Below are 25,356 nucleotides of genomic sequence, written 5' to 3' on the forward strand. Positions count from 1 at the left end.
TTCTGATTTTGTTAAAAATATGTGTGTAAGTCGAGCGCGGTGGCTCAAGCCTGTAATCCCAGCACTTTGGGAGGCCGAGACGGGTGGATCACGAGGTCAGGAGATCGAGACCATCCTGGCTAACACGGCGAAACCCCGTCTCTACTGAAAAATACAAAAAACTAGCCGGGCGAGGTGGTGGGCGCCTGTAGTCCCAGCTACTCGGGAGGCTGAGGCAGGAGAATGGCGTAAACCCGGGAGGCGGAGCTTGCAGTGAGCTGAGATCCGGCCACTGCACTCCAGCCTGGGTGACAGAGCGAGACTCCGTCTCAAAAAAAAAAAAAAAATGTGTGTATACACATTATATAAATTTACAATACACCCTGTATTGTAAACATATATTGTGTATACACATTATATTTTTAATAAACTCACAATATGTTTACAATACAGGGTGTATTCTAAATTTATATAATGTATACACACACATTATATTTTTAACAAAATCAGAATATGATCTGTAACTTTATTTCCTGTTCTTTTCATTTTATATTGTAAACTTTGTCTCATCATCAAATATGATTTCTTTCTTTTTTCTTTTTTCTTTTTTTTGAGACAGAGTCTTGCTCTGTCACCAAGGCTGGAGTGCCGTGGCACGATCTTGGCTCACTGCAACCTCTGCCTCTCAGGTTCAAGCGATTCTCTGGCTTCAGCATCCCAAGTAGCTGGGATTACAAGCGTCCACCATCACATCTGGCTGATTTTTTCTATTTTTAGTAGAGATGGTGCTTCTCCATGTTGGCCAGGCTGGTCTCAAACTCCTGACCTCAGGTGATCCACCTGCCTCTGCCTCCCAAAGTGCTGAGATTACAGGCGTGAGCCAACGCGCCTGGCCTGAAAATATGATTTCTAAACCAAATCCAAAACCTAAACTTTCACTGTCACATTTATCGTAAATGCTTTTTTCCAAAGTATTAGAGCCCAAGAACACCTTTGCTGTTTGCCTTTTAATTTTTTTAATTTTAATTTAATTTCCTTTTCAGAAGGAGTCTCGCTCTGTCGCCCAGGCTGAAGTGCAGTGGCGAAATCTTGGCTCACCGCAACCTCCGCCTCATGGGTGCAAGTGATTCTTCTGCTTCAGCCTCCAAAGTAGCTGGGACGACAGGCACATGCCACCACACCAGCTAATTTTTGTGTTTTAATAGAGCCGAGATCACACCACTGCACTCCAGCCTGGGCCACAAGAACGACACTCCATCTGGGGGGGGAAAAAAAAAAACGCTGTGGAAGAAAACAGGTAGGAGAAGATAATTTGACTTTCAGAATAAAAATTGAAAGCATCTCCATATCAGGACTTGTTTTAGCATAATTAACAGGCAAACAGGATGGGTGTGGCGACTCATGCCTGTAATCCCAGCAATTTGGGAGGCCAAGGCAGATGGATCATTTGAGGTCAGGAGTTCGAGACCAACCTGACCAACATGGTGAAACCCCCATCAGGAGATCGAGACCACAGTGAAACCCCGTCTCTACTAAAAATACAAAAAAAATTAGCCTGGCGCAGTGGCGGGCACCTGTAGTCCCAGCTACTCAGGAGGCTGAGGCAGGAGAATGGCATGAACCCGGGAGACAGAGCTTGCAGTGAGTTGAGATCGCGCCACTGCACTCCAGCCTGGGCGACAGAGAGAGACTCCGTCTCAAAAAAATAAATAAATAGGCTGGGTGCTGTGGCTCACGCCTGTAATCCCAGCACTTAGGGAGGCCGAGACAGGCGGATCACGAGGTCAGGAGATCGAGACCATCCTGGCTAACACGGTGAAACCCCGTCTCTACTATAAATACAAAAATTAGCCAGGCGCGGTGGCAAGCACCTGTAGTCCCAGCTACTCGGGACGCTGAGGCAGGAGAATAGCGTGAACCCGGGAGGCGGAGCTTGCAGTGAGTGGAGATCACACCACTGCACTCCAGCCTGGGCGACAGAGTGAGACTCCGTCTCAAAAACATAAATAAATAAAAAATTAAATAAATAAAACAGAAATATTAATTGTAGAATCAAGGTAATAGGTATGGGTAATTACATACACTGTTTTTCAGGCTCTCTTTACGTTTGCAAATGTCTATAATAAAATGTTGAGAGAAGGGAAGCAAGTCTTTTAAACCACAGGGTTTTAGGCTGTTAGTCACATACCATTACTAAATGAACCTTGATTATAACTTTAACAGAAAAATAAAATCACACACAAAATAGGAAGGGGCACAGAGTTACAAGTGCTTCATTAGTGAAGCAGAGGGGACCAAGAGTAAAGGCTGACACAGATTCACTAACAAACCTATGCACATAACGGGCCTATGCCATGACACACATCACAGGACTAAAACAGAAGTTCATGAAAAACTACAGAATTCACATACCTGTTGAGAAAGAAAAAATTCTGCTTGTTTTTGGGACAGAGGCCCACTGCAAGATACCTCCTCTTCTCTGGAAAAAATAAAAAAACAAAAAGAGTAAAGAATTATACATAAGTGAAAATGATAACATTTATAAAATCAAATGGATTCTTGTATCAAAAGAGTTCAAAAAATTTAATTCTCTCCTCAGAACTAGGAAAGAAAAACTTAAAAAGTGATGTTGAGATCAATGCAGTGAGCCCAGAAAGAAGCCCTGGCATGCACGGTCAAATGGTTTTTGGCAACAGCGACAAGACCATTTGATAGGGAAAGGACAGCCTTTCCAACCAGTGATGCTGGGAAAACTGCACATCCACATGCAAAGGAATGATGGTGAGTCCTTATCTAATACCATAAACAAAAATTAACTCGCAAAGACTCAAAGACCTCAATGTGAGGCCAAAAACTATAAAACTCTTAGAAGATCTTCCTTCCACCTGCTAGTAATAAAAAATAAATAGTACATTTTTAAATTAAAAAAACTAAAAACTCTTAGAAGAAAACATAGAGTAGGCCAAGTGCAGTGGCTCACACCTGTAATCCCAGCACTTTGGGAGGCCGAGGCAGGTGGATCACAAGGTCAAGAGATCAAGACCATCCTGACTAACATGGTGAAATTCCATCTCTACTAAAATACAAAAAATTAGCCAGGCATGGTGGTGTGTGCTTGTAGTCCCAGCTACTCAGAAGGCTGAGGCAGGAGAATCATTTGAACCTGGGAGGCGGAGGTTGCAGTGAGCCAAGATCACACCACTGCACTCCAGCCTGGGCGACAGAGCAAGACTCCATCTCAAAAAAAAAAAAAGAAAAGAAAAGATCACAAAAATTTAAAAAATTGAAATTTTCCTTTAAAAAAGAGTTTAAAAATATACGTAAGAACATCCTATAAAATAAAAAGGTTCTCTAACAAAGTAATTTCTTTTTAGACAAAGAATTATAATCATTAGTTAGATTTAAATTTAAAGAATACATTTCAGGCTGGGCGCGGTGGCTCACGCCTGTAATCCCAGCACTTTGGGAGGCCAAGACGGGCGGATCACGAGGTCAGGAGATCAAGACCATCCTGGCTAACATGGTGAAACCCCGTCTCTATTAAAAATACAAAAAACTGGCCGGGCGCGGTGGCTCAAGCCTGTAATCCCAGCACTTTGGGAGGCCGAGGCGGGCGGATCACAAGGTCAGGAGATCGAGACCACAGTGAAACCCCGTCTCTACTAAAAATACAAAAAATTAGCCGGGCGCGGTGGCGGGCGCCTGTAGTCCCAGCTACTCAGGAGGCTGAGGCAGGAGAATGGCGGGAACCCGGGAGGCGGAGCTTGCAGTGAGCCGAGATCGCGCCACTGCACTCCAGCCTGGGCGACAGCGTGAGACTCTGTCTCAAAAAAAAAAAAAAGAAAAAAAGAAAACGTTTCTTCAATTTTCATGATTAAATTCAGTTTACTAAATATGCACAATTTTCTGAAACCATGTACCTTTACAGTAAATATATTAGATTATACATAAATGACTTCTTGGAATAAGATAAAAACAAAAAGATGGAGTTAGACCTAAATAAATCAAGTTAATTTAAGAGAAAACCAATCCAAATAAGAAAAGTCTGAATTTTAACATTTCTGCAGAAGTGACACTTTGCTACTTTAAGCATATAAAGTAGCTAGAAAAAGGATTACACTGTAGCCTATAAGCATTTCTGAGGAGAAATAACTAAAAGAAAGTAGAGAATAATAACAGTTAACATTTCTAGGCATAGTTCTGAAAACTTTGTATGAATTTATCATTTAATTCTGGAACCCTCTGGGGAAGTGGTATGAGCCCCATTTTGCAGATAAAGAGCTCAAAGCACAGAAAGGGTGAGTAACTTGCCCAAGGTCTCATAGACCAAAGGCAGAGGAGCAGCAGGCAAACCTGTGGGTCTGACTGTAGAGCCAGACTCTTAACCACACACTATGTTGTCTTTCCACCAGACAAGAAGCATTTGTCAGGAAATGAGTTTTGGGGAGCAGTTAATGGTACTATTATCCTCTTGCTCCCAATATGTGCTGAACAAATCATGTAACAGTACAAAAACTACTCATAGAAAGTGCGATAAGCATTTCCCATTTATAAACAACGTCACCCCCTGCCACCCTGGGGATTACGGTAGCCTAACAACCTACAATGCAGTAAATGATAAGCTCCCAGTAAATGATAAGGTCCTCTGACCACCTCCCTAGGGCAGGAGGGGCTTACTTCTCTCAGAGCTCTGGACACTGTATCTGTTTACTTGTCAGCCTTCCTCACCAGACCACAGGCTCTTTGACACCAGGGAATATGAAATACATATCTTTTTGCCTGCAAGTACAAGTAGTTTATTTGGAAGCAATCCCAGATAATAGTAGTTGGGGAAGGAGAAGTAAAACAGCAAAAGAAAGGACAGTTAATACAAAGTGTGTTACCGGGCCAGTTACCAGTATGGGTGATAGACTTATTGATTCATCCAACATTCAGGTACAGAACACATACTACGAGTCAGGCACTCTATTAAGCACTGGGGAAATGTGATGAAACGAGACAGAGAAGGGTCTCAGTTCTCAAGGGGTGAAGAGGCAGGGGAAACAGATAAGCAAGCAAGCTTAAGAAGGTTACTTAGTGATCAGAGGTATGGAGGAATAAAGAAATACAAAGTATTTGGGGCTGAGTGCAGTGGCTCATGCCTGTAATCCCAGCATTTTGGGAGGCCAAGGCGAGTGGACTGCCTGAGATCAGGAGTTTGAGACCAGCCTGGCCAACACGGTGAAACCCTGTCTCTACTAAAAATACAAAAATATTAGCAGGTATGGTGGCAGGTACCTGTAATCCCAGCTACATGGGAGGCGGAGGTAAGAGAATCGCTTGAATCCAGGAGGTGGAGGTTGCAGTGAGTCAATAGCGCACCACTGCACTCCAGGCTGGGCGACAGCGAGACTCAAACTCAAAAAAAAAAAAGAAAGAAAAAGAAAGTATTTGGGATAGGGGCTACCTCGTGCTCAGGGAGGCCTGTCTGAGGAAACTTGAGCTGAGATCTGAACGGTGAAAGGGAGCACACGAGGTGAAAGGCCACGGAAGAGCATTCCAGGCAAGCTGAGGCAGAAACTGATTGGAGTAGTCAGGAAACTGAAGGAGAGCCAGAGCAGTCACGATGCTGAGAGGGAACGGGAAAGTAAAGAGAAAGAGGTCAGGGAAGATCATCGGGCCGGGTTATACAGGCACTGAAGCCATGGTAAGCTGAGACTCCTCTGTAAGTTCCAAAGGGTTTGGGCAGAAAAGTGCTGGGATTTGATTAATATTCTTAGGGGCTTCCCCGGATGCTGCCTGAAGAACAGATGTAGGGAGACAGGAGTTAAGTCAAGAAGAAAACTGAAGCTAGTGCAGATTTGGTGAGCAGATTTGGTAGAGGTTTGGTGCTTAGACTCCACGGGTAGCAGTGGCCGTGCAATAAGTGAACAAGTTCCAAACATAGCAAGGAGGAAGGACTGACCGGATCTGCTGAGGGACTGGGGTGAAGGGCACGGAGGAATCAAGGACACTACTGGATTTTGGGCTTGGCCAACTAGGTGAGTAACTTCCTTACAACAGCTTCCTTAGAGACTAGACCTTAGGAGGCATTCAGTAAATTTTCACTGAATTAATCAATTGTTACTTCACTCTGATTTAACGAACAATACCAGTCAGGGACCCAGCAGAAAGCAAAGAACACGTTCGAATTGAGTAGTCTGAGAAGAGTTTAACAAAAGATCACTTTACAAAAGTAGGGGAAAGGACAGAGAAGTCATCAGAGACAACATAGTCCCCCGCACTGGTAACAGTGGGAACCTTTCACCTGGGGCCGACAAACACTTGCTCCTAGTGACCGAACCCACTGAAGGAGTGCAGAAACGGCAACCTGACAGAAGCTGTGACCCTACAGCCAGCTCCCCAGGACCCCCAAGGAATCCACACTCCACCTTATTCTCCCTGGCCCTTGGGATTTCCTGCCAGTGACTCCCATTGGCCAATCACAAGTCAGAGGGCAAGGGACCCACTGGTGAAGCCTTTATCAGTTAACTTCCCAGATCTGGAGGGGTAAAAAGAGCATAAGGCAGCACATGAACTCTACATGAACAAGGACTTACTGCACTTAAAAATTATACTATTTCGCAGAAAAAGGATCCCTGTCAGAAAAAGCCAAATTACCTTACAGATACATCAAGTTCTTCTTTTTCCATTTTTCTTTCACCCTCATCTCTACTGGTCAGTTCCATATCAGCATCCTCCACTGTCTTTTTCTCACCATTCTGGAAGTACTGCTGAAGGGCAGTGTACAGTTTAAACACTTGGCTGAAAGAAAGCTTACTGTAGGCCAAGATCATGTGACGCAGAAACAAACCTACAAAATAAGACCAGAGACAAGGGGAAAGCATTAACTGACATCCAGGCTACACAACGGCAACTCCACAACGGCAACAACTGTTTGCTGCAATTCTTCCTTCAGAAGAATAAGAAAGACACACTTGCAGTTGCCATTCCCTCCTCCTGGAATGTTCTTCCCCAGTCCTTTACAAAGCTGGTTTCTTCTTATACAGGGCTCAATCTACCCACCCCACCTCCACCTGAAGGCTTCCATTTTACTTTCTTCATGGCTGTTACATTATCTGAAATGATATTTATGTGTTTACTTTTACCAACTGGCTACCCCAACCAGAGGTAATCTCCATAAGAGGAAATTCCATGTCTATCTTACACGTCCAGAGCCTGGCACATAGGAAGAGATAGAGAAACAGCTCACGCTGAATAACATAAAAATTACCATGCAAAAAAGCCAGAGGGATAGAGCATGGGATAAAGCTAATAGAAAAGCATCAAAGAAACACCATGTATGCCCTCACTTTGCATACTGTATCAGTAATGTATTTTTACTTACCTCTCTTCGTAAGTCTGGGCTGGTGACCCTCACTCACAGATGGACCATGCAGGCAAGTGATCCAGAAGACTGTGAGAGAAAGAGCTGGGAACCCCCAAAAACCCCAGGACCAGGCTCTGACTCTTACTATTGTAGACAAAACAGAAGGTGCTTTTCCATAGTTAATAATTTAAATATAGATCAAAACAGCAAGGCAATAAATACAAACTGCAACACCTCCAACATCCCCACTGAGTCTGTTCACAGATATAGCAGAGCAATGACAGACATGACTTAGAAAGCTGCTCACTTCAATGAAAATACTCTCTGCTCTTCTTAGAAGAGTTTCATACCTACTACACTTGTTTTGTGAACCTCTGGCTCAGTTCCAGAGAAAGAATCTGAAAGGTCATCAAAAAATTGTTCCATATCCTTCAACTCGCCTTCAGCCATCAGTTTGATTCTGAATGAGAAAATCGAGGTGCATATTTTAGAAAGGCCCTTTGAACAACTTCTCTCGTTTCATATTCCTCAATTATCTCGAATAATGTAGTTTACAGGCAATTCAGAGATTTGTATAAAATGGTGGCTCATAAAACAAACTTCATGATTCAAAATGTTACTCCCATATTTAGGAAAAGTATCATTGTTGTTTTCTTGATCATAAAATTTGTCAAACTATCACATCAACCAGTAAAAATGCAATTATCCGCAGTGACTGAAAAGAATAAGATGGGTAAAGAATTATAAAATTTGGGGAAAAAAGCTATAAAACAGTATGTTTAATGTTATCAATTTTTCAGCCAAGTGCGGTGGCTCACACTTGCAATCCCAGCACTTTGCAAGGTAGATGCGGACGGATTGCTTAAGCCCAGGAGCTCAAGACCAGCCTAGGCAACACAGCAAAACCCCATCTCTACTAAAACTACAAAAAATTAGCCAGGTTTGGTGGTGTATGCTTGTAGTCCCAGCTACTCGGGAGTCTGAGGTGGGAAGATCACCTGAGGTCAGGAAGTCCAGGCTGCGGTGAGCCCTGATTGTGCCACTGTACTCCAGCCTGGGCAACAGAGTGAAACCCTGTCTCCAAAAAAAACAGCTATCCATTTTTCAACAACAACAAAAAAACCTAAGTAAAAGTTCTTGGGAAAACAACCTAGAATAATAAAGGTATCTTTTTAAAAGAATTAACTACCACATACCCTTTTGTGATTTTCGTCTACCTTGACACCTTTTCATATATAAAGAAGAAAATGAAGTTTACCTGATCTGCACTGAATTTGCCAGTTGTGGACAAGATTCTTCAATTAACTTGTAAAGTTTTGACAGTGTAATATCTGGGCCCTGTGTAAAGGGGAGATAGGGAGGTATGGATACATTTTAAAGAGCTGGAGACTGATAAAGAATTGCAAACATAAATTCATTTAATAATCACTCCAAATATGCAAATAAGGATTTTTCTATGTACCTAAAACACTAAAGTAATATTTCACATTTGCATACCATTTTTGTCTAGTCAGTGGAATGGTTTAAAATAGAAAAAAAACACAGGATTTATAGTCTGAGGATCCACTGTTCCTTCCTTCTTAATTTTGTAACCATGGCAAAATTGTGACCTCTGAGTCCTAGTTTCCTTCATCAACAAAATGGAGATAATAATCTCTCCCTTGTTTTTGGCAAAGATTAAATAAGATAATACGAAGTGCTTTGTAAACTGGAAAACACTAAACAAATACTATTTTTCACAAACATAATCTCATTTGATCTTCTCCTAAACCTTGTAACATATGCAGACATAGTATGCGCTGAAGTCTATAAAGAGTACCACGAGAGGCCAGGTGCAGTGACTCACGCCTATAATCTCAACATTTTGGGAGGCCAAAGCGGGTGGATCACCTGAGGTCAGGAGTTCAAGACCAGCCTGGACAACATGGCAAAACCCCGTCTCTACTAAAAACACAAAAATTAGCCAGGTATGGTGGCACACACCTGTAGTCCCAGCTACTACTCGGGAGGCTTAGGCAGGAGAATGGCTTGAACCCGGGAGAAAGAAGTTGCAGTGAGCCAAGATCATGCCACTGCACTCCAACCTGGGCAACAGAGCAAGACTCCGCCTCCAAAAAAAAAAAAAAAAGAGTACCATGAGGAACAAGAGTATGCAACCTCAGCTACCAAGAAGATTACAGTCTAGTTGAGATTTAAAACTAAATACAGAATCTTTTTCAGAGAATAAGGTGACTGCATATATGCCAACTTTAGATGCGGATAACCCAGCAATTGCACTTCTAGGGGAGTTATTTTGGCATGCATTGGTTGAAATGAAGAAAAACTGAAAAGAGCCTGTAAGTCCAACAGAGACTTAATTTATAATACAGAGTTGAATTATGTTGCTTTTCTTACTGTGAAATATAATGCAGCCATTAAAAAGACCATTCAGGGCCTGGCGCAGTGGCTCATGCCTATAATACCAGCGCCTTGGGAGGCTGAAGCAGGCAGATTACTAGAGGTCAGGAGTTCAAGACCAGCCTGGCCAACATGGTGAAACTCCATGCCCAGGCTGCTCTTGAACTACTAGGCTCAAGTGATCCTCCTACCTCGGCCTCCCAAAGTCTAGGCACCCAGCCAAAAATTAACTAATTTAAGAAGTCAAACAGTTAGTAAAGGAGCTGAGGTCTGGCTGGAATGCTACTACATGAACTCTACATACATTTTGATTAAAACTGTACAGCAGGGGGCCAGGTGTGGTGGCTCATGCCTATAATCTCAGCACTTTGGGAAGCTGAGGCAGGTGGATCCCTTGAGCCCAGGAGTTCAGGACTAGCCTGAGCAACATAGGGAGACCTCATCTCTACTAAAATTTAAAAATTAGCCAGGCATGGTGGCAGGTGCCTGCAGTCCCAGCTACTTAGGAGACTGAGGTAGGAGGACAGCTTGAGCCCGGGAAGTGGAGGCCATGGTAAGCTATGATCACGCCACGGCACTCCAGCCCAGATGACTGAGGGAGTGAGATCTCACCACTCTAAAAAAAATTTGAAAAACACAGGCCGGGCGCAGTGGCTCAAGCCTGTAATCCCAGCACTTTGGGAGGCCAAGGCAGGCAGATCACAAGGTCAGGAGATCGAGGTCATCCTGGCTAACACGGTGAAACCTCGTCTCTACTAAAAAATACAAAAAATTAGCAGGGCGTCATGGCGGGCACCTGTAGTCCCAGCTACTAGGGAGGCTGAGGCAGGAGAATGGCATGAACCTGGGAAGCGGAGGTTGCAGTGAGCCGAGATTGTGTCACTGCACTCCGGCCTGGGCGACAGAGCGAGACTCGGTCTCAATTTAAAAAAAAAAAATTAATTAATTAAAAAAATAAATTTAAAAATAAAAAATTAAATAACTGTATAGTAGTTAGCCAGTTTAAAAACCAGAAAGGAGAATTCTAAACAGCAAAAAACAGCATGAGCAGGAAGGTGAGAGTTAAGAGACCAGAATCACTGTTTTTTTTTTTTTTTTTTTTTGAGACGGATGCCCAGGTTGGAGTGCAGTGATATGATCTCGGCTCACTGCAACCTCTGCCTCCTGGGTTCAAATGATTCTTCTGCCTCAGCCTCCCGAGTAGCTGGGACTACAGGTGCACACCACAATGCCCAGATAATTTTTTTGTATTTTTAGTAGAGATGGGGTTTCACCATGTTGGCTAGGCTGGTCTCAAACTCCTGACTTCAAGTGATTCGCCCACCTCAACCTCCCAAAGTGCTGGGATTACAGGTATAAGCCATCGCACTCAGCCTTTTATTTACCAAAATTTTAGTATCCTAACTTTAACAATGGAGGGAAATGCATTTATAATAATAGCAAACGTGGCTAGCCCTGGGAACTATAAGTTATAAAGACGCGCCTTTTATTTAACTGGGTAAGTCTCTTAACCGTCGTGTCCTCAGGTCTCCCCTCCTCCCATTCCCCTCACCCACAAATACAAGTGATAATTTTTTTTTAAATCCTTTATAAACTATACTAAGGAATATAAATGCAACTCTAGATACTAATTTTATTAAGTTTATCTCTTAAGATCCCATAATATGGAGGCCCAGGAACCCAGATCTGTTTCTGCCATCAGTATTACTCAACAGATAATGCTTATCCATCAAGACACAGCTTCACACTTTCTGTAAGAAATCCTCGGGCCAGGCGCAGTGGCTCATGCCTGTAATTCCAGCACTTTGGGAGGCCGAGGCGGTCGGATCACGAGGTCCGGAGATCGGGACCACCCTGGCTAACACAGGTGAAACTCTGTCTCTACTAAAAATACAAAAAAATTAGCTGGGCATGGTGGCGGGAGCCTGTAGTCCCAGCTACTCAGGAGGCTGAGGCAGGAGAATAGCGTGAACCCGGGAAGCGGAGCTTGCAGTGAGCCGGGATCACACCACTGCACTCCAGCCTGGGCGACAGAGCGAGACTCCGTTTCAAAAAAAAAAAAAAAAAAAAAAAAAAAGCGTCTCCATTCACCTCAGTGCACTCATTTACCTCTATCGCATTTCATTAATTTTACAAAAAACTACTTAGACTTTTCAGGAGGCTTCGGGAATGTACTGCTAAACAAAAATAGAACTAAGTACTGCGCTCGTGGAGGTTACTGTCTAATGGGGGAGAAGGCTGTCAATCACGTAACCATGAATATAAATCGAAAAGCCACAACTGCTATACGGGAAGATATATGCCCTATGTGAACACACTAAAATGAAAATACTAGTAACACTGAGCATTTATTACATATAGTAACAGTTTCTACTACTGTTCCCATTTTACAGACAGAAAACTGAGATCCAAATGAATTAAGGAACTTAAGTATCTGAGCTAGACCTGTGTCTGCAAAATGAAATAACACATGACAACTGGGCGCAGTGGCTCACACTTGTAATCCCAATACTCTGGGAGACCAGGCGGGAGGATCGCTTGAGTCCAGGAGTTCAAGACCAGCCTGGGTAACATGGCAAAACCCCGTCTCTACAAAAAAATATTTTAAAAATTAGCTGGGCGTGGTGGCCCGCTCCTGTACTCCCAGCTGCTTGGGAGGCTGAGGTGGGAGGATCACTTGAGCCTGAGAGGTCAAGGCTGCAGTGAGCCGAGATCACACTACTGCACTCCAGCCTGGGCGACAAAGCGAGACCCTGTCTCAAAAAATAACTTAAAACAAATTTTAAGCGAAGTGCTTGGCACACAGTTAAGTATTCAATCAATGCTCGTCCTTGGCTTTACGCCTTTTTTTTGTTTGTTTTTTTCTGAAATGGAGTCTTGCACTGTCGCCCAAGCTGGCGACATCTCGCCAAGTGGCGCGATCTCGGCTCACTGCAACCTGGGCCCCCCAGGTTCTAGCGATCTCTGCTGCCTCAGCCTCCCGAGTAGCTGAGATTACAGGTGCCCGCCACCACATCCGGCTAATTTTTTGTGTTTTTAGTAGAGACGGGGTTTCACTACGTTGGTCAGGCTGGTCTCTGAACTCCTAACCTCGTGATCCACCCGCCTGGCCCTCCCAAAGTGCTGGGATTACAGGCGTGAGCCACCGCGCCCGGCCCGGTTTTATGGCATTTTTACTATTTATTACGGTCCTCTAGGACAGGGAGCCTGTATGACTTATCCCTGTGTCTCCAACGCTCCATTTTACAGAAGACACAGGATCTGAGATTCTAACTCTCAGCTAATAAATACTGGAGCCAGACATGAACTTGCAAAAATAAATAAATGCATGCAAAGCGCCTGGCCCACCGTAAACGCTCAGTACGCGTTAGCTAGCGGTAGTAGCTATCTTTATTTCTTCACGTTCCTCCAGGCAGGGTGAGTATCTGATGGACACACGTGTCTTCAAGCCCAGGGTTCCGCACAGAGCAGATGCTCAGTGAAAGTTTGCTGCACGAACAGGAGCCAGCGGTCGCCTCTCACCTGCAGCAGGGGCAGGAGCAGCTGGTTGAGCCTCCGCCGCTCCATGAGGCTGACGGCGCCCTCGCCTGTGCGGCTCATCTCGTTCAGCAGCACCAGCACAGCGATCTTGTACGGCGTCACCCAGTCCTTGATGCCGAACACATTGGCGTGCACCACCCCATTGGTCATCATGGGATTGAAGTAGAGGCTCTCGTGGACGCTGGCCATGGCGGCCCGAGACTAAGTCCCGGGCCCGCGGCGCGCTGCCGCCAGTTTTCACCACAGAGCACAACACTACCGGGTCTACATCTCCGCCCGCCCTCACAGTATCCCAGGAAACAGGCATCCGCGTGCTCGCGGCATGTTGTTAACCAATCAGAGCAGTCGATCAGTGCACATGGGATGGCCTCAGCCAATCAGAATGTACAAGAGTGCGGCGCAGGTTGCACCCAAAGACTGATTCCCTACAGAAACTCTTGCCGAGTGGGAGCAGGTTCCCAGGCGACGTGGACAGGGATCGGATGGAAGGCAAAGTCGATGCTTGGGGTCCGGGCCGAAGGAACTGAGGAGCTCCCCATGTGGTTTTGTTGTTGTTGTTGTTGAGACGATATCTCGCTATGTTTCCAAGGCTGGAGGGCAGTGGTTATTCATAGGCGCCATCAAAGAAGTACTGCACCCTTCCAAATCCTGGGCTCGAGCGATCCTGCCGCCTCACCCTCCCGAGCTGCTGGGACTACAGGCATCGCGCCTGGCTTGTTCTTGTAATTTGAAAATAGTTCAAATTCAATGTTTAAATGATTGTTTAAAAGTAACGAAATTAAATTTGCACCGTTAAAGTATGTATTTAATTCATTATGTTACTTTTAAACTCAAATGTTTAGGAGTTTCATTTAACTCTGTCTTTAAAGATAGGAACATGAGATTTTTCTTCAGCGTTTCACAACAAATGCCCTTTGTAGACAGCCAGGTCAGGTTGCCAGTGGTCATGTATCCTTACGTGAAATAGAAGATAAACACCTCCCTATGGTGAGTCGGTTTCCTACCTAATAAACTACAAAATCTGTACTCTGCATTTCTTTTTTTTTTTTTTTTTGAGACGGAGCCTTGCTCTGTCGCCCAGCCTGGAGTGCAATGGCTTGATCTCGGCTCACTACAACCTCTGCCTCCCGAGTTCAAGCAATTCTCCTGCCTCAGCTTCCTGAGTAGCTGGGACTACAGGAGCGCACCACCACGCCCGGCTAATTTTTGTATTGTTTGTAGTGATGCGGTTTCACCATGTTGGCCAGGCTAGTCTCGAACTGGTTGGTCTTGAACTCCTGACCTCAGGTGATCTGCCCACCTCGGCCTCCCTAAGTGCTGGGATTACAGGCATGAGCCACCGCGCCTGGCCGCATGGCTAATTTTTTTTATTTTTTGTAGACACGAGGTCTCACTGTGTTGTCCAGGCTGGTCTCGAACTCCTGGACTCAAGCGATCCTCCTGCCTCAGCCTCCCAAATTGCTAGGATTAAAGGCATGGACCACGGCATCCAGCCTCATGCCTGGTTTTTGTTTTCTCAATCGCTGTTTGTTTAATAATGAATGAATATGCATTATTCACAAAAACAAAAAAGAAGGCAGATGCGTATAAGCTAAATAATGCTATCGAAAAAGAAGACATTGATCTCTTAAAATACAAGCTAACTTACCTATCTTGAGAACTCTGTGTGTTTTAGTTACCATACATAATTATTGTATAACTATCTTTTATTTGTGAAAGGAGAAGCTGGCTTTTGCCAGGAATTTAATATTTACTTAACCTCTTTCTTTGCCTTGGTTTATTTTTACGCCTCACTCCATTAATGAAAAAGCATACTTACAATCTCCCAGCTCTTTAGGATATTTTTGCATATGTGTATACCATAAATAAGGTTTGACAAAGGGTCTGTGGAATAAACTAGTATTCAACCTTAAAATCCTGAGTAGGGGCCTGGCGCGGTGGCTCACGCCTGTAATCCCAGCACTTTGGGAGGCCGAGGCAGCTGGATCATCATGAGATCAGGAGATCAAGACCATCCTGGCTAACACGGTGAACCCCCGTCTCTACTAAAAAATACAGAAAAAAATTAGCCGGGCGTGATGGCGGGCGCCTGTAGTCACAGCTACTTGGGAGGCTGAGGCAGGAGAATGGCGTCAACCTGGGAGGCGGAGCTTGCAGTGAGCCGAGATCGCGCCACTGCACTCTAGCCTGGGCAACACAGCCAGACTCCATCTCAAAAAAAGAAAGAAAAGAAAAGAAAAAGAAAAAAAAATTATGAGTAGGAACACTTAATGAATGGAAAGAGGAAAGTAATTTTACAAAATCCTAAGTAACAATCTTACTCTAAATTGGTAAGACTTTCAAGCCATTGATTCATTTATTCGATAACTCTGTGCTAAGCTCCTACTATATTTAGGGCACTGTTCTAGGTGCTGGGGACCAAAAGGGATGAATTTCTAAACCAGAAGTTGCAAACTGAAGTTGTAATCTAAACTAAATGTGGCTCATTAGATATATTTTATTTGCCTTGCATGGTGTTTACCAACACTTAAAAAATAGGATATTTCTGCCAACAAAGAACTACACTTCCAGCTTCACTTGAAAAATTAGAAAATTTGGTAACTTGATTTATTCCCAGATGGTACCAACTGACTGGATATGCACAGCATTAGCTGCCTTTGGCCAGGCACAGTGGCTTACTGCCTGTAATCCCAACATTTTGGGAGGCTAAGGCAGGCAGATCGCTTGAGGTCAGGAGTTCAAGACCAGCCTGGCCAACATGGTGAAACCTTGTCTCTACTAAAAATACAAAAACTAGCCAGGCATGGTGGCGGGTGCCTGTAATCCCAGCTACTCGGGAGGCTAAGGCAGGAGGATCAGTTGAACCAAGGAGCCAGAGGTTGTAGTGAGCTGAGATCATGCTACTGTACTCCAGCCTGGGCAACAGAGCAAAAACTCCGTCTCAAAAATAAATAAATAAATAGGCTGAGGGTGGTGGCTCACACCTATAATCCCAGCACTTTGGGAGGCCAAGGTGGGTGGATCACTTTGAGGCCAGGAGTTCGACACATGCCTGGCCAACATGGTGAAACCCCGTCTCTACTAAAAATACAAAATTTAGCTGGGCATGATGGTGGGTGCCTGTAATCCCAGCTACTCTGGAGGCTGAGGCCGGAGGATGCCTTGAGCCCTGGAGTTCAAGGCTGCAGTGACCTATAATTACCACTGCACTCTAGCCTGGGCGACAGAGTGAGACTCTGTCTTATAAATAAATAAATAAGCCACCTTTATTTAGGGCATGCCGTTTCCAACTCACTACAATCGTCATCAATCATTATTGGGTTGTTTTGTTTTGTTTCTTGGAGCCAGGGTCTCACTCTGTGGCCCAGGCTGGAGTGCAGTGGCATGAGCACAGCTCACTGCAGCCTCCACCTCCTGCGCTCAAGTGATCCTCCCACCTCGGCCTCCCAAGTAGCTGGGACCACAGGCATGCACCACCACATGTGGCTAATTTTTAATTTTTTTGTAGAGATAGAGTCTCGCTGTGTTGTCCAGGCTGGTCTGTAACTCCTGGGCTCACAAAATCCTCCCACCTCCGTCTCCCAAAATGCTGGGATTACAGGTGCCAGCCATCCTGCCTGGCCTAGACTTTTCTCTTTGTACATATCTGATTTTAAGAATGTGGGTAGGCTGGGCGCCATGGCTCACACCTGTAATCCCAACAATTTGGGAGGCTGAGTCAGATGGATCACCTGAGGTCGGGAGTTTGAGACCAGCCTGACCAACATGGCGAAACCTTTTCTACTAAAAATACAAAATTAGCCGGGCATGGTGGCGCATACCTGTAATCCCAGCTGCTTGGGAGGCTGAGGCAGGAGAATCACTTGAACCCAGTAGGCGGAGAATGCAGTGAGCCAAGATCATGCCATCGCACTGCAGCCTAGGCAACAAGAGCGAAACTCCTTCTCAGAAAAAAAAAAAAAAAAAAAAAGAACATGGCTAAATATCAAAACTCTGAAAAGATCTGAACTATTTTGGACTTACTCCATCATCTTAGAGATCATGTGACCATTTTCATAGCACTTCATTCAAGCTTCATTTATTATATGTATGATTTTATATCTATGACTTACATAATTAACTGCGTCCTCTGAGGGACTGTCATAGGCAGGGAGCAGGTTTGCTTTTTTAAAAAAATCTTTGCATCCTTAGTTTCTGACACATTTAGTATAGGCTTAATTATTGTCAATATGCCTTTGAGTCAACTGTGCTGCAAAGCCTTGACATTCACTCAACAAATATATTTGAGTACATACTATATGCCAGTCATTGTGCTAAGTCCGTGCAGGTACAGCAGTGAATATACAAACTAGGTGCTTGACCTCATGGAGGAAAACAATTGTCATAAGAACTACCCAAGGCTGGACACAGTGGCTTATGCCTGTAATCCCAGCACCTGGGAGGCCGAGGGTTGGAGGATTGCTTGAGCCCAGGAGTTTAAGACCAGCCTGGCCGGGCGCGGTGGCTCAAGCCTGTAATCCCAGCACTTTGGGAGGCTGAGACGGGCGGATCACAAGGTCAGGAGATCGAGACCATCCTGGCTAACATGGTGAAACCCCGTCTCTACTAAAAAATACAAAAAGCTAGCCGGGCGAGGTGGCGGGCGCCTGTAGTCCCAGCTACTCGGGAGGCTGAGGCAGGAGAATGGCGTGAACCCGGGAGGCGGAGCTTGCAGTGAGCTGAGATCCGGCCACTGCACTCCAGCCCGGGTGACAGAGCGAGACTCCGTCTCAAAAAAAAAAAAAAAAAAAAAGACCAGCCTGAACAACATGATAAGACCCCGTGTCTACAAGAAATTAAAAAAAAAAAAAATAGCCAGGCATGGTGGTGGGTGCTTGTAGTCTCAGTTACTTAGGAGGCTGAGGTGGGAGAATCACTTGAGTCCAGGAGGTCAAGGCTGCGGTGAGCTGTGAGCATGCCACTGTACTCCAGCCTGGGTGACAGTGAGACATTGTATCAAAACCAAAGAAAGAGAGGGAAAGAGCTAGAGAGAAGGAAGGAGGGAGGGAGGGGAAAGAAGAAAGAAAAGAAAGAAGGAAAGAAATAAAGAAAAAGACAGAGTGAAGGAAAGACAGAGGGAGAGAAAGAAAGAAAAAGAACGGAGGGAGGGAGGGAAGAAAAGAAAGAGGCCTGGGTGCAGTGGCTCATGCCTGTAATCCCTACACTTCGGGAGGCCGAGGCGGGTGGATCACCTGAGGTTAGGAATTCGAGACCAGCCTGGCCAACATGATAAAACCCTATCTCTACTAAAAATACAAAAAATTAGCTGAGCATGGTGGCGTGTGCCTGTAATCCCAACTACTCAGGAGGCTGAGGCAGGAGAATTGCTTGAACCCAGGAGGCAGAGGTTGCAGTGAGCCAAGATCACTCCACTGCACTCCAGCCTGGGCGACAGAGCGAGACTCCGTCTCAAAAAAAAAAAAAGAAAAAGAAAAGAAAGATAATGAAGGGAAGGAAGAAAGAAAAGAGAGAAACTAGCCAGAAGTCCCTTTGATGAAACAGGCTCTGTCTCCAGGAGACTTGAGGAGGACCTGCCGTTGCAGGTGAGTGATTGGCTGCTATAAATGCTGTTCCTTACACCAACATTTCAAAGCAGCACTCCAAGGTCATAAAGGAAGCAGGGCTTTGTAACTTGCAGTGCACTTTGGTTTATTTATTTATTTTTTTATTTTATTTTATTTTTTTTTTTTTTTTGAGACGGAGTCTCGCTTTATCCCCCGGGCTGGAGTGCAGTGGCTGGATGCTCCGCCTCCCGGGTTCACGCCATTCTCCTGCCTCAGCCTCCCGAGTAGCTGGGACTACAGGCGCCCGCCACGTCGCCCGGCTAATTTTTTGTATTTTTAGTAGAGACGGGGTTTCACCAGGTTAGCCAGGATGGTCTCGATCTCCTGACCTCGTGATCCACCCGTCTCAGCCTCCCAAAGTGCTGAGATTACAGGCTTGAGCCACCACGCCCGGCCTATTTATTTTTATTTATTTAGTTTGCCCAGCATACGCTACTGTCCTCCCCATAAATGTGCTGTTGTTAATTTGCATGAAGTTGTAGAACATGTCCCTCTGCATACAGGGACAGGCGCGGAGCCCTAGTAGAGCTAATCAGCCCTCCTCTGGGGTTGCACTGTGGACTCTAGAGAAAGAGGAGCTCCCTTTCTCCTGAGGTTGCTAAGCAAGGCTTAGGTGGCATATTCTTTGCTGCCTGTAGAGAAGGAGAACAAGGCCAATCTGCAAAGAGAAGCAGAATCAAGCACAAAGAGAAAAACCATGATTCAAGAATATTTGTGATCGACGCGACAAAAGAGCTACCCTGGGAATCAGAACCCCCAGGTTCTAGTGTCAGCCTTGAAACCAGCTCTGTAATTCAAGCAACAACCTAGTTTTCTCTCTTGGGTTAATCGCCTTTGCAATGAAAGGTCTGTACTAGATGATGTGTTAAGTCGTCTGCAGTGCTAAAATTCTGACTTGTGACTCCTTATTTTTATTTAAATTTTTTTTTTCTTTTTGAGACGGAGTCTCGCTCTGCCACCCAGGCTGGAGTGCAGTGGCACAATCTCAGCTCACTGCAAGCTCCGCCTCCCGGGATCATGCCATTCTCCTGCCTCAGCCTCCAGAGTAGCTGGGATTACAGGTGCCCGCCACCACGCCTGGCTAGTTTTTTTGTATTTTTAGTAGAGACGGGGTTTCACCATGTTAGCCAGGATGGTCTCGATCTCCTGACCTCATGATCCGCCCGCCTTGGCCTCCCAAAGTGCTGGGATTACAGGCGTGAGCCGCCGTGCTCTGCCTAAAAATGTTTTAAAAATAAAAAGTCAGCCAGTGGCCGGACGCAGTGGCTCATGCCTGTGATCCCAACAATTTGGGAGACCGAGGCAGGTAGATCATTTGAGCTCAGGAGTTAGAGACCAGCCTGGGTAACATGGTGAGACCCCATCTCTACTAAAAATACAAAAAATTAATCAGGCATGGTGGTGCATGCCTGTAGTCCCAGCTACTCAGGAGGCTGAGGTGGGAGGATTACTTGAGCCCGGGAGGCGGAAGTTGCAGGGAGCCACGATCACACCACTGCATTCCACATCCTGGGTGACAGAGTGAGACCTCATCTCAAAAAAAAGAAGAAATTAATGTTGGCCAAGCACTGTGGCTCATACCTGTAATCCCAACACTTTGGGAGGCCAAGGCAAGAGGATCACTTTAAGCTAGGAGTTCGAGACCAGCCTGGGCAACATAGTGAGACCCCATCTCTACAAAAAAAAGTATGAAAATTAGCCGGGCATGGTGACGTACACCTGTAGTCTTAGCTACATGGGAGGCTGAGGCAGGAGGATTACTTGAGCCCAGAAATTTGAAGCTGCAGTGAGCTATGATCATACCATTGTACTCCAGCCTGGATAACAGAAGGAGACCCTGTGTCTAATAATGACAGTAATAATAATAATTTAAAGGTCAAACATAAACGTTACTATTTTAGGGCCAGGAGCAGTGGCTCACACCTATAATCTCAGCACTTTGGGAGGACAAAGTAGGAGGATTGCTTGAGCCCATGAGTTTGAGAGCAACTTAGGCAACACAGTGAGACCCTGTCTCTCAAAAAAAAACAAAAACAGGCCGGGCGCGGTGGCTCAAGCCTGTAATCCCAGCACTTTGGGAGGCCGAGACGGGCGGATCACGAGGTCAGGAGATCGAGACCATCCTGGCTAACACGGTGAAACCCCGTCTCTACTAAAAAATACAAAAAACTAGCCGGGCGAGGTGGCGGGCGCCTGTAGTCCCAGCTACTCAGGAGGCTGAGACAGGAGAATGGCGTAAACCCGGGAGGCGGAGCTTGCAGTAAGCCGAGATCGCGCCACTGCACTCCAGCCTGGGTGACAGAGCCAGACTCCGTCTCAAAAAAAAAAAACAAAAACAAAAACAAAAAAAAAAAAAAAAAAAATTACCATTTTAGGCCGGGCACAGTGGCTCATGCCTGTAATCCCAGCACTTTGGGAGGGCGAGGCAGGCGAATCACTTGAGATCAGGAGTTCGAGACCAGCCTGGCCAACACAGCAAAACCCCATCTCTACTAAAAACACAAAAATTAGCCAGGCATGGTAGCACGTGCCTGTAATCCCAGCTACTCAGGAGGCTGAGGCACGAGAATTGCTTGAACCCGGTAGGGCAGAGGTTGCAATGAGCCGAGATCAGACCACTCCACTCCGGACTAGGTGACAGAGAGAAACTCCATCTCAAAACAAACAAACAAACAAAAACCTACCATTTTAATCATGTAAAGTATACAATTCAGTGTAATTAGTACATTCACAGTGATATGCAACTTTCACTATTATTCAGTACCAGAACTTTTTCATCATCCCCAAAAAGAAAACCCACGCACTTTAGCAGTGACTCCCCATTCTCCTGTCCCCTCTCCCCAGCCTCCAGAAATCACTAGGCTGCTGCTTGTCTCTATGGATTTGCCTTTTCAGGATATTTACTATAAATGGAATCATACAATATGCAGCCTTTGGGGTCTGACTTCTTTCACTTAGCATAACGTTGTTTCAAGGTTCGTGCATGTTGTAGCATGTGTCAGTACTTCAGTACTCCTTTTTTTTTTTTTTTTGAGATGGCGTCTCACTCTGTCGCCCAGGCTGGAGTGCAGTGGTGCAATCTCGGCTCACTGCAAGCTCCGCCTCCTGGGTTCACGCCATTCTCCTGCCTCAGCCTCCTGAGTAGCTGCGATTACAGGCTTCTGCCACAACGCCCGGCTAAATTTTTTCTGTATTTTTAGTAGAGATGGGGTTTCACGTGTTAGCCAGGATGGTCTCGATCTCCTGAACTCGTGATCCACCCACCTCGGCCTCCCAAAGTGCAGGATTACAGGTGTGAGCCACCGTGCCCGGCCGCTCCTTTCCTTTTAATGGCTGAATCATATTCCACTGTATGGAGAGACCACATTTTATTTGCCCGTTTGTCCATGGATGGATATTTGGGTGGTTTCCACCTTTTGGCTATTGTGAATAATGCTGCAATGAACCTGTGTCTACAAATTTCAGAGTGTTTAATCTTCTCACAGGGCCACAGAAGAAAATAGTGCTTAACAAAAAATAACTTAGGCCAGGTGCGGTGGCTCACGCCTGTAATCCCAGCACTTTGGGAGGCCGAGGGGGGGTGAATCACCTGAGGTCGGGAGTTCAAGACCAGCCTGACCCCCACGCCCGGCTAATTTTTTGTATTTTTAGTAGAGACGGAGTTTCACCATGTTAGCCAGGATGGTCTTGATCTCCTGACCTCATGATCCGCCCGTCTCGGCCTCCTAAAGTGCTGGGATTACAGGCGTGAGCCACCACGCCCGGCCTAAACCCCATCTTTACAAAATACACAAAAAACATACCAATAAAAAAGCTGGGCATGATGGTGAGCATCTGTAGTCCCAGCTACTCAGGAGGCTGAGGTGAGAGGATCACTTGAGCCCCATAGGTGGAGGTTGCAGTGAGCTGAGATCATGCCACTGCACTCCAGCCTGGGCGACAGAGCAAGACCCTGTCTCAAAAATAAAAATAAAAATAAAGATAACATTTGAGCGGCTGAATTTCAGCAAGCTTGGGCACCTCTGGGTGCCCCTCAGACCACCCTGCTTCTGGCATGACCATCGGTACATGGTTTTGGATTGTTTTGAGGGTTTTTTTGGTTTGTTTTTTGAGGTGGTGGTCTCACTCTCGCCCAGCCTGCAGTGTAGTGGTACAATCACAGTTCACCGCAGCCTCCATCTCCCAGGCTCAAGTGATCCTCCTACCTCAGTCTCCCAAGTAGCTGGGACTACAGCCACATGCCACTATGCCCAGCTAATTTTCTTGATTTTTAGTAGAGAGGGAGTCTCACTATGTTACCCAGGCTGGTCTCAAACTCCTGAGCTCAAGCGACCCTCCTGCCTTGTCCTCCCAAAGTCCTGGCTTTACCGGCGTGAGCCACCACTCCTGGCCTTCAACACGTATTTGTTAAATGGAAGGACGTTACAGGCTGCCACCTAGTTATTTTTTATTTGCTTACCTCTATCTTAGCCTGTTTTTTGTTGTTGTTGGTTTTTTGTTTTGTTTTGTTTTTGAGATGCAGTCTCACTCTGTCACCCAGGCTGAAGTGTGCAGCAGCCCGATCTTGGCTCACTGCAACCTCTGCCTCCTGGGTTCAAGCGATTCTCCTGTCTCACCCTCTCAAGTAGCTGGGATTACAGGCATGTGCCACCATGCCCAGCAATTTTTTGTATTTTTAGTAGAGACGAGTTTTCGCCATGTTGGCCAGGCTGGTCTCGAACTCCTGACCTCAGGTGATCCACCCACCTCGACCTCCCAAAGTGCTAGGATTACAGGCATGAGACACCGTGCCTGGCCTCCTCTTTGTTAAAGACTCCCCACCACTTCAATCCTCTTTCTTGCTTTCTTCCCCCATAGACTCCAGCACCTGTATCTCCCTGTTAATTATTTCCTTGATCTGTCATAAAACATCCCTTTTTGTCTTTATTTTTTATTTATTTATTTTACAAATGTAGTCTTGCTATGTTTCCCAGGCTGGATTTGAACTCCTGGGCTCAAGTGATCCTCCTGCCTCGACCTCCCTAGAAGCTAGGACTACAGGCAGGTGCTACTGTGCCCGGTTTAAAACATCCATTCTTTATTGTGCATGAGTGTTTTTAAAAATGCCTAATGAAAAACCAGTATTTTTTTGCTCTGGTTGCCATAACAAAGAACCACACGCGGGGTGGCTTAATCGACAGAGATGTGTCGCCTCACAACTCTGGAGGCTGGAAGTCCAAGATCAAGGTGTTGGCAGGGTCAGTTCCTTCTGAAGGTTGTGAGTGAAGGCTGCGTTCGAGGCCTCTCTCCTTGGCTTGCAGATGGTCATTTTCACATAGCCTGTACACATATCTGTGTTCATATTTCCACTCCTGCTTGCTATTTATTTATTTATTTTGAGGCAGAGTCTCGGTCTGTCCCCCAGGCTGGAGTGCAGTGGTGAAATCTCAGCTCACTGCAAGCTCTGCCTCCAGGGTTCAAGCGATTCTCCTGCCTCAGCCTCCCGAGTAGCTGGGACTACAGGTGCATGCCACCACTCCTGGCTAATTTTTTTTTTTTTTTTTTTTTGATTTTTAGTAGAAATGGGGTTTCACTGTTTTAGCCAGGATGGTCTCGATCTCTTGACCTCATGTGAATCGCCTGCCTCGCCCTCCCAAAGTGCTGGGATTACAGGTGTGAGCCACCACGTCCAGTCCATATTTCACCCTTTTATAAGGATACCAGTCATGTTGAATTAGAGGCCCACCCTGATTCATAGGATCCCATATTTTAACTAATCTACATCTGCAATGGCCCTATTTCCAAATAAGGTCACCTTCTGAGTTATTCAGGGTTAGGGCTTTAACATATAAATTTGGGTGGGTAGAAGTGGGAGACACAATTTCCCACAATGATAAAATGCAGTAAGATTTGGAGGAGACAGTTTCACACAGTACTGGAAGGAATATGAATTGATACAGCCCTTAGAAGGGTTTATCCATCAGAGTGCAGGCAGGAAACAGAAGCTATAAACAAGAAAATGAATACAGAGAATTGGTTCCACAAGTAATGAAAGATCTAAGAACCCAAACGGGACACAGATTAGCAATAAAGCTGGGTGCAGTGACTCACACCTATAACCCCAGCACTTTGGGAGGTCAAGGAGGAAGGATTGCTTGAGCCCAGGAGTTCAAGACCAGCGTGGGCAACATAGCAAGACCTCGTCTCTACAAAAAAAATTAAAAGTTGCTGAGTGTGGGCTGGGCACAGTGGCTCACGCCTGTAATCCCAGCACTTTGGGAGGCTGAGGCAGGCAGATCACATGAGGTCAGAAGTTTGAGACTGGCCTGACCAACATGGCAAAACCCCGTCTCTACTAAAAATACAAAAATTAGCCGGGCGTGCTGGCGTATGCCTGTAATCCCAGCTAGTCAGGAGGCTGAGACAGGAGACTTGCTTGAACCCAGGAGGCAAAGGTTGCAGTAAGCTGGAGATCCCACCACTCTACTCCAGCCTGGGCGACAGAGCAAG

At 45.6% G+C, this 25,356-nt stretch overlaps 1 protein-coding gene across 3 annotated transcripts in view; it reads right to left on the bottom strand.

Moving 5' to 3' along the window:
- The window catches only part of ANAPC5 (anaphase promoting complex subunit 5), a 46,240-nt gene extending 32,668 nt beyond the window's left edge, over positions 1 to 13,572 (bottom strand). For 2 of the 3 annotated variants that reach the window (XM_050747914.1, XM_050747913.1), the window contains exons 1-5: positions 13,247 to 13,572; positions 8,586 to 8,665; positions 7,678 to 7,787; positions 6,619 to 6,811; positions 2,392 to 2,458 (exon numbers count right to left, since the gene is read on the bottom strand). In XM_050747914.1, coding sequence (XP_050603871.1) covers positions 2,392 to 2,458; positions 6,619 to 6,811; positions 7,678 to 7,787; positions 8,586 to 8,665; positions 13,247 to 13,453 — 657 coding nt within the window. In that variant the 5' untranslated portion in view covers positions 13,454 to 13,572. Of the gene's footprint in view, positions 1 to 2,391; positions 2,459 to 6,618; positions 6,812 to 7,345; positions 7,788 to 8,585; positions 8,666 to 13,246 lie in introns of those variants that run through there. The other variant, XM_050747915.1, reaches the window with a different exon arrangement.
- Between the last annotated feature and the right edge of the window lie 11,784 nt (positions 13,573 to 25,356).

The sequence above is a fragment of the Macaca thibetana genome, chromosome 11 (genome assembly GCF_024542745.1).
Source record: "Macaca thibetana thibetana isolate TM-01 chromosome 11, ASM2454274v1, whole genome shotgun sequence".
Classification (NCBI taxonomy): domain Eukaryota; kingdom Metazoa; phylum Chordata; class Mammalia; order Primates; family Cercopithecidae; genus Macaca; species Macaca thibetana.